Source organism: Ceratotherium simum, chromosome 14, assembly GCF_057802395.1.
Source record: "Ceratotherium simum simum isolate JZ-2026a chromosome 14, ASM5780239v1, whole genome shotgun sequence".
Lineage (NCBI taxonomy): Eukaryota > Metazoa > Chordata > Mammalia > Perissodactyla > Rhinocerotidae > Ceratotherium > Ceratotherium simum.
The window spans coordinates 56,323,008-56,333,300 of record NC_141913.1 but is presented as its reverse complement, the minus strand read 5'-3'; the positions used below and the strand labels follow the sequence as shown (position 1 = coordinate 56,333,300).

Below are 10,293 nucleotides of genomic sequence, written 5' to 3'. Positions count from 1 at the left end.
CAAAATGTGGTTAGAATGTCACATTATTTGGATTCCACGAAAGTCAAAATTTGTAATATGTTCTGAACAAGGTCATTTTAAAATTTCTTTGAATTAGCTAGGATAAAAAAAAAGGACTTGTTAAAAATAGAACAATAAAATTTTAAAGTGAACGTTTAACCCAATGTGGTGTTTCAGAACTTTAAAAGCATATAATTAGATTCAGTGGATATGAGAAATCATTCTTATCTATGAAAGGATTTCTAAATGACTTCTATACAATGCACTTTGATAACCTGGTTCTATTTCTACATAATACTATTAAGTAATAAGTGACATGTTTTTTAAAATGTCACAACCCACACATTTTATCATTCAGCCTAACCTTCCTTTAGTGAAGTTTTATCACTGTGTTAATTTTAATTAGCCTTTGTTTAGTAAATGTTCTGCCAACTCACTCCAGCCTTTATGTTGAAGGCTTCAGGATATTAGCAACATTGGCTGCTTCCTAGTTTCATGTCTCCCATGAGTGACACAATTTCACTTTTCCCTTTTTACTAAAATTTGCTGGTTCCTACCCTCCAGTCTCTGCTTACTTTATATGGTACATCCAGAAATTATCTAGTTAACCCCATACTAATTAAAACCAGACTCTGCAGCTGGGTATTAAATAGACTACAAGGCAGATCTTGTGAACGAAAAGTTTTATTTACACACCGTATCTAGAAGCAGATACATAAATTCTTATACAATTAATTTCCAAAAATGTGCAAGAAATTACTATAATTTGTTTACAAACCAAAACACGTATTAAAATCAATGGACTTTGGATAATTCATTCTGTGGTGTTCTCAGTACAAATGGTACACACCTGATTTGAAACATACAGAAAAAGTGTAAACTACAGCAATTTGGATTGCAAGTATTAATTTCATGGCACTCCAACGACTATAAAACTTCATTAACCCAACATGTATACTTATTACAAAATTCTATAAGAATTTTTCATCATCTCTGGATGTAGAGTTTGGATTACTTTTCAGAAACAGCAACTACACATTTGCCATGTTATGTCTGATTAATAAAAAGGATGCTTATAAAAAACCTTCTTTATAGGATTAAAAAAGTATTAAAAGAAACCAAATTTGTGATTACTAGCGTACCAATACTTTATTTTAGAATTTTAAAGTTATTTATGGAACTGGCCACTGTTCCTTATTAGAGTTTTCAACAACTTGTCTATTGCTGGTAGTGTGATTTCATTTTCAAATTAAGACTTCAAATTCGATGAAAAGCCATTAAGATTTAAAATATTATTTTGAATCATTCATAAAGCAATTCTCTCTCATATACAATGTGAAATGTACAATGACTAAAATTGGCGTTTCTGAAAGCATTGTTAAGATATTTAGACTTGTAGCACTAGCAGAGACATTGCATATAACCTATTTAAGATTTTAGTAACTTTTATCCTGTTTCAATAATACTGGCTCAGAAATTATAATCTATACTTTATGTTTTATTTCCTAAACACCAATGATTTAGCCTTTTGGCACATGATTTTCTTCAACAGCACGATAGTTGCCCTGTGTAGCTGGTTTCCTTAAAAACTATTTTTAGTTCTATGATCATTTCCTGTGATATATTTTTGACCTTCTAAATTTTCAGATTATTGCACCAAGTAGAAAGAGAACAGTTTTCCTTTGAAAGAGAAAGAGTGACACATTTTTCAAGTACTTTCTATGCTTTCTTATTATTTATAAAAATGCATAATAGTGTCCTAGCGAGCCTGGAAATAGTTTCTGGCCTCCATCATGTTTTGTGATAAAACAATTTGATAAACATCAACTCTGATTCATTTATTATGGCAAAAGGATACAGCTTTCCTGTTTTCTTTTTCTTGCCTCAAGCTCAGATTTTTAGAAGCACATATTTAAAACTCACTCACACATTGTGTCCATGTCATCTAAGCCACTAGCCAATAGAATCCAGAAATTTACCCAAATTGTCCCTAAACCAAACTATAGGATGAAGATTTCTGTTTCCCCTTTCCATTTTCAACCAGACTGTTGTAGCCTCCTATAAAGCCAACCTTCCACATGATATTTATTGTGCCAAATGGTGCTCTCTACACAAAAGGAGAAAATACTGCAATACTCCTCTCTGTTTGTAATTTCTTGGTAAATACTTTTATTATTATCAACACACTCTCAGACTTGAGCAATTCCAAATTGAATTAGAATAGCGCATTTTACTTTAAAGTATTCTATATTACGAATATACAAAAGCACATAAAAAATTGGCTTTCTGAACAGTATCAAGACTTGCCCCTCCATAAAAACACAAAATACAATTTTAAAAACATCTAGATGAAAATTAGAATAATCTTAACTTGAAACTAAATGGCTAGATCTTAAACACATGGTATCATGAGGAAAACGTGGGGAACAGGCTTTGCCAACATGGTAAGACGGGGTTCAGGGCAGTCTAAAGACCTCTGTGCACCATGACCTCACAAAGAGTACATGTAAATGGTTCTAGAAACACGGAGAAGCCATTTTAACATTTATTATTAATACACAGTGATTCTGCGATGATACCTGCCATCTAATATAGATGCACAGGGACTTTTAACTCACCCTAGATATATTTTAAATTGTTTAAAAATAAATAGTTTTGCAAAAAAATAGTTTAAATGTCTTGTATTAATTTGATAAGTTTACAACTCTGTAATAGTTCTTAATCCAAATAGCTTATAGTGAACACTTAAATTATATTATTACAGTATACTCCATATCCCATCTTAGTAGGTGAAAACATATCAGAAAATGAAAGAGGAGTCTTTGTGACAAGGTACAATTAACACTCCACCAAAATTAAGTACCTTTCCCCTTTAAGTCAAAATACCATAACATGATATTATGGCATTGTCCCTTTTCTTGGTATTCTCCGTTCTGACCCTAAAAAACAAATAGAGAAAAAAAATGGGGATACTGATATGTTTGCATGTCAAAGCCATTAAGTTTGACCTAAGACTTGGACTGTTATTTTTAAATGGGGGTAAGAGACATGAAAACTGAGTTGCAAAGGAAGAAATGTCTTAAATTACATGTTTCATCTGAGATGGAGACATTTTCCTTTAAAGCTGCGTAGCTGATGGGGTAATCCCAAAACTACACTAAAGGACCCGCAGTGAGTAAATACTGCATTTCAAAATAACTAAAACATATTTAGTTACTCCCCCCAAGGACCGACTCAAAGAGAGAAAATAACTAATGATGCCAATTTACTTAAGGACTTCACTAAACTAAAAAGAAACAAATAGAAAACCTATTGTTAAATGGCGATATATATGGTAGGCAATAAGACTTCCATATATATGATATGGTTTTAATATTTTTCTGACACGGTGCTCCACAATTTCCACAATTTTTCAACTAAAATCATTGGGTTTTTCTATTTTTTTGGTTTTTGTTTTTTTAGTAGGGGAAGGAAGGGTCGAATCTAGCACATCTCAAAAGTGACTACATAAAAATAATATAAATCCGACTTTAAAATCATGTTGTCTTTCTATTCAAATCAAATTAAAACTTTATATAAACTTTAATGTTGCAAGAGAATCTAGTCCATTTATGAAAATCAGTTCTATATCAAGTTTACCCAAGAAAAAATATTGACTAAGCTAAAGAAATCACAGATAAAACATTTTACCAAAGGATAGATAACACAAAAAATTGCTATCACAGGAAACTATGATCATCTAGTATTTCTTTAATAATAGTTCTAGTTCCATAGGTCTTTATATGTTATGCCAATTTGTACCAGAGCTTAACGACAGAAAAGGCAACAATTTCTAAATTGATGGTATACATTTCTTTACAATTTTTTAATGTAAGGCCATTTATTAAAATAGACAAACCACAAGATGAAAATGAAGGCAACAGAAAAATTCAACTTTACACAACCAAAAAACAGCACAACCTTAATAATAATTTAGAAATGAGTGTTGTAAAAGATATGTTGCAGATCTGCATTCCATTACCCAAGATTATGTCGATTCATAATTCTAAATAAATCTTTCTAAGTATGAGATTACAAATCATTTTCAGTGTATGTGAAAATTCTGTTTTATCACACGGGTATGTTTACTCAACACTATCTTCAAAAATGGGCCATTTAAAGAGACATAACAATTTTCACTCTATAAGTTTCATTCAACTTGACTTAGGGTTGAATACACATGAAATGTGCTTTAAATGCATAAAAATCACAGTGGATAGCAGCAAAGGACTTGGGAAGGGGGGTTAAGGAGAATCTGATAATTCACATTGTGATTATTCTGCACACTGATGAAAGATAATGCACACTTCTAAAACCTCAAGACTTCTTTTTTTAAAGAACCAAAATAAACCCAAGACACCTTGTCAACACTTCCCCACCCCTAAACAAACTGATTACTCTTTTACACATAAAACTGAAATAGTATGGCAGCAAAAGAACTGAGAGTAATTAAAGTTTGTAAACTGTATTTCAATCTCTTTTTCTTATTCCCAAAGTGCAAGATGCAGGGTTCTCATCATCTTTCAGTAGTGCTTCTCCTGTAAATAATCCTTCATTTTGTTTGGCAAAGGCAGTTTCTGAATTAAGTCTATTCTGGTGTACTGACGTATGACAAACCGACACAGGTACTGCAGAGAGCGCACCTGCATGAACCGCGACACCGGATTGGTCAGTCTGACGGGGTATGTCGCAGATCCAGGCAACCGAGACCTTGAATAACAAAAAGCTCCATTTTCAGAGTCCCTGATTGAATGCTCAATTAGATCAACTATAGACGTATGTCCTTCCACATCTGGCTGTTCATAAAAGCTAAACCTACCGTTTGAGTGTTCAATTCTAGTGTGAAGTGTTTTGCCATGGGAGCGAAAGCTCAAGCTTAAAAGATAACGGTCATCAGAACTATCCCGAACAAGGAAAGAACCATCTGGAACATTTGCTAGCTTCCCTTCTGCCTCCCAGCGTGTGATTGGTCCCCAGTACCATCCTTGTTTTGCAAGTTTTTTCAGCTCCTCAGTAAGGCTTGTCACAACCATGGGACCACTACTCTGCACTGAGTCATAAACTCGTGCAACCCCAGGAGCAGAGTTAGGATCAAAATTCAAATGACAGCGCATACTTTCAGCCACGTGGGCATCTGTGCCGGTGAGCCCACTGAAGTTCCTTTGGATTTGATTAGTCTGCATTGGAGGTAGCAATGGTGAGAGTGGAGGGACATCATCATGACTTGCTCGTGGGCTCTGCAACATGACTCCCGTGGTGCCGATCAACAAGCCATTCACTGACTGATCCACAAAGATCTCCTGGGCCACGACTAGGTCCTGGTCTACCTGATTCTCGTCCTCAGAGAAGGAGCTCCCTCCCACTTGAGGAGGGACTGCAGAGACTTCCATGGGAGAAGAACTGTCCAGACAATAGCTACGCGATCCTTCCAAAGGGTACATCCCCTCATCTAAAGGCACAGTATACTGAATGTAGTCCTGAGGCATAAGTCCAATAACTACAGGCACATGTTCATCAAGGTGAAGATGCAAGTCTCCATTCTGAGATTCCGAACTCTTCAGGGGGTTACTTTGTTCTTGGCACACAGTTTCAGACTGAAGGTCGTGAAAATCCTTCCGAACACCATTCAGTGCTGGGCTTGGACTGGAAGAGTGAACCAAGGCTTTGACTCTCACCTCCATTTTGATACACGTCTCCTCCGAGGTGGTAGGTCGAAGAGGCCACGGCGTAGGGCTGTAGTGATGATTGCGGAGGGAAGTGGACCTCATTGGCCTTTGAGCTCTCACATCTTTAAAGACGATGGGTGCTGAGGAGGAGGAGAAGGTGTCCTCATCGGCAGAGCTCCCAGAGGGTGTGCTGCCCTTGCCTTTCTGCTTCTGTTTCGCAGAGAGCCGTCTTTTCAACGTACCCATGAGGCTTTCACTTTTGGATCTATTTTTTCCACCTTTTTCATCTTCACTGTTGATATCACAGCTGGCCATATCTTTACCATAGCAGCTACCAAATAAGGAATCATCTTTTCCAAAATCACTGGCTAGTGATGGTTGTTGTACTACCATGAAATCCGTTTCTTCTTTACTTTTATTCAAGTTGAAAGACTTCCGGAAGGTTTTAAGACTAATTTTCTTCATTATGACTAGTTACCTAATCCAAGGGGATCAATTTCTCTCTGGAGTATTATCCTCAAACATCTGGAGAGGCTGCAATGCTGCATCTATGTATTTTTCCAGCTTCATTTACCTTTTGGAGCCATTTTCTAAAAAAAATAAATAAATTAAAGAAAAGTCACATTAAAAAATATTTCCACAAAAGTTTTATTTTACTCAGTTTTAGCCCTTTAGCTTCAGAATAACAAGGACACCTGAGTAGGTTCACAGGAAGGTAAGCTCCATTGGGACGGATTTTTTTCTGTCTCACCCAGCAGAGTGGCAGATCACTGCCTACTACTATGTAACCAGCATTTGACAAATATCTGAGGATGTTTCAAGAACAAACCCTAATCTCCCTCTCTTCTTTCTCTGCTTTGCTTTTGGTTTTATCCTTAATGATAGGTCAGCGTTCTTGTCTTTCCTAACCATTCTAACAGACCCGCACTCATCTTCAGCACTGACGTACACGGTTCCCTGCCTCTGCCCAGCACCAGCCCGCATCCTGAAAACAGCAACACTCAATAAAGAAGGCGCCACATCGACCTGGGAGAGTAACAAACCTGGCTGATTCCTCAACAACTTACACATGTTTTTAAATATTTAAACATCCGTAAAAATAAATAAAAAGAATTCCATAATCTGTGATAAGTTATCTGGAAAAAGTCTAGAAATGTCCCTCTATACCCGAGAGTTCCTTGGGCCCATTCACCTTCCCAGCCCCAGTGCCCAGCACAGATGAGAGAGAAGCTGAATGCTTGCGGCTTGAAACACTTTCACCTCTAGGGTACACCCATAAAAACTACCCATGTCTAGTGTAGATCTATTTGGAAGAAGATTATGAAGCATATTTCCAGAATTATTATTTCTTCTTTTTTTTCGGTAATTTCCAATGGCAAATTTTTACTTCTGTATCCAAAAATATATTTTCTAAACTTTTTTGTACACTGTTCCATCATTGAAATGATAAGATTTCAATTCTGTAAAGACTTTCTGAAAGTCATTTCATAGGAAAAAATTTTGACACCCAAAGTCATTTTTTTTTTTGGTGAGGAAGATTCACCCTGAGCTAACATCCGTGCCAATCCTCTATTTTGCATGTGGGTCGCTGCCCCAGCATGGCTGAGGAGTGGTGTAGGTCCACGCCCTGGATCCGAACCCATGAAGCCAAAGTGGAGTGCGCTGAACTTAACCACTACACCACGGGGCTGGCCCCCCAAAGTCATTTTAACTGAGCACAGCAATAACTGCTTTGCAAAGACATTGTGCTTAAACTACACGTTTTATTTGTTCTTCAGTTTCTGCAGCCATCAAAGTATAATGCCATAACAAGATGATTAGCTTGAAGTTGAGAAAAACGCTAATAAAACTAAGAGCAAGATTCTGATCTCTCCACCCATCAGTTTAGCACCACTCAGTTTTTTGGCAAAAGACTACAGCTCTAAGCTTGATGACATTCATTAATTCACTATGCATTTACTAAGCCCCTACTACATACCAGTACTGTGTGGTAATGTGCACATTAATAAATTGTTATGGCTTCATAATAATTGTAATACAAACCCGTTAGTAATATAAGATTAACACATGGTGGGAGTTGAGAGGAGAGATAGCTTCCAGATGTTTACTTTAGTTATAGATAGTATTTGGTTACTGCATAGATAGAATCTGCATGAAATCATTTCTAGTAAAAACCACTCAGATCAGACAACCTATCGGGATCAGCAACAGCATCTCCCTAAAGGAAGAAACAATTTTAAAAGTCTTACTGTCATGTACTATGTTTTTGAGCAAGTTGTAAAAAAATAAAATACGTATAAATATTTGGGCATCAATTACTTTTTTTTTTTGGTGAGGAAGATCAGCCCTGAGCTAACATCTGTCAATCCTCCTTTTTTTTTGCTGAGGAAGACTGGCCCTGGGCTAACATCCATGCCCATCTTCCTCCACTTTATATGGGACACCGCCACAGCATGGCTTGCCAAGCAGTGCATCGGTGTGCGCCAGGGATGTGAACCGGCGAAGCCCAGGCCGCCGCAGTGGAGCGCGCGCACTTAACCGCTTGCGCCACTGGGCCAGCCCCACCAATTACTTTTAAATACTATATTAAGTTATATATTAGATGAACTCACTATTCAAGTACCAATATCTTCTACCTAAGCTTAAAGTTGTAACATTTAAGTTATTAACATTTTTGATTTGTTTGACAAAAATATGGACGTTCATAAACATGAAATAGAGAACATAATGACTACATACTTTAGCTGGCAAGTCACTCCTTTTGAGTAGACAGGATAGGTTTTGTACGCAAAGTAAGACAGACCCCAGTATCTAATCTCTTGACAAGAATAAGAATCCATGCACTGTGGTTGTGATAGGTACATCTGTAAATGTAAAACCATCACGTAATGGAATTTAGATATTTTGTCGATATATGACTAAGATGAATTACAACCTTCCATTAGAAAGCAGCTGATATGAAATGTAAGTAACGTAAAACAATTAATGTATATGGGAATTACAATATGTATAAAATTATGTTGAAATTTTTAAAAATCAACAAGAAAAAAAAAATCAATAGAAATAGAAGACAATATCCTGTTATCATGGAAATAAATAAATACTGAGTAACAATGAACAAAGTGGCTTTCTGGTAAAAAGTATAATGTGTCTGCATCAGGTGAGCCCGATCTACGAGCCCCGTGGATAAGCAAGCCCCAGATCCTGACCACTGTACCCTACACCCCAACAAACTATGTAACGCCCACGTGGCTACTCCTGAAGCTGTCAACCAATGACTCACCATGACGTACCACACTCAGCATTTACATATTAACTTCATATCAATTTGCCTTTCTGCAGAAATATTTTAGGAAGGCAAAAAAGATCTTCATGAAAATCTGCACATTGCATGTTCATACTCCTGCATAATATTTTCATAACATTTTTTAAATGTTTGAAAGTCAGTTATAAATTCTGCTGCAGCTAAGTGATATTCCAGACTAATATAAAATAATTTTATAATATTACCAAAATGTATCATGGAAATATTTGTAGAAATCTTTATAAATAAATAAACACTATCATACACAAAAGCAGACCAGAAACCAGACATATGCAAGAAGGCAAAACAATGGGAAAAGGACAGTATTTAATCGATGGTGCTAAGACAATTGGTTATAAATCTGGAAAAATAATAAAATTGGATTCCATACCTCACAATGTTGATGAAAATAAATTATAAGTAGATTAAAGATCTAATTGCAAAAATTGAAGTTTAAAATGTTTAAGACTTTGAGATAAGAATAAAATTTCTTAAACAAGGCACAAAAAACAAAGAATAAAACTTCAGTTCAAAAGACACCACAAAGTGACTGCGGTCTCATCTGCCCAATTCTTTTGTGAAGCTCAGAAAAGCAGGACAACCCAAGTGCACCGAAAGGCCCATCAACTTCTCTTAACCAGTGAGAGCTTCTAAGTGCAATTCCTCACAGCAGTAGAAACTGCATTTATTTGTCTTAACAGGCTGAAAATGGTGACACCAAGACTAATAAGACTTCCCTGTGTTAAGGGACAATTTTCTGGCTCACTAGCAATGAATCCAATTTTGTCCACAAAAAAAGTGGGTGTGAACTTCACACAGAGATTAAGAAAACTTAATTAGCAATATCCATAAAACTAAAGGATGTGCATACGAGAGAAAACAAATACCTTTAGCCCCAATAACGGGGATGGTGCAAAGAAAGTATTGTTTACAATAGTAGTCGAAAATCAGCAAATTCTTGATAAACTACATCAATGGATCAACATCCAGAATGGCTTACATATGGTCTGTCTGGAGTGTCACCCCAAAATCTCTCAAACCCAAGCATGTAAATCAACCAAAAGCTTGACCTGGAGGGTCAGGCCCAGCTAACTTTCTAGAAATGGTGTGAAATGTTAGTTCAGTTTCAATCTTAATTACAAAGTCTTTTGTTTTTCTACCTCTGCCCCTAGCTTATGCTGTTCCCTCCTCCTGATAAATGTTCTCTTCCTCTTTCTTAATCCACCTTTCAGGGAATTCCTTAAAAAAATATATACTTCTTCCTGAAATCGGCTCTGATCATCC

At 36.3% G+C, this 10,293-nt stretch overlaps 1 protein-coding gene across 6 annotated transcripts in view; it reads right to left on the bottom strand.

Annotated features, from left to right (window-relative positions):
* Nucleotides 1–666: 666 nt before the first annotated feature.
* The window catches only part of SOCS6 (suppressor of cytokine signaling 6), a 35,687-nt gene continuing 26,060 nt past the window's right edge, over nucleotides 667–10,293 (bottom strand). For all 6 annotated transcript variants that reach the window (XM_087439333.1, XM_087439332.1, XM_087439330.1 and 3 more), the window contains one exon: nucleotides 667–6,295. In XM_087439333.1, the coding sequence (XP_087295459.1) occupies nucleotides 4,563–6,170 (1,608 nt within the window). In that variant the 5' untranslated portion in view covers nucleotides 6,171–6,295 and the 3' untranslated portion in view covers nucleotides 667–4,562. The remainder of the gene's footprint in view (nucleotides 6,296–10,293) is intronic.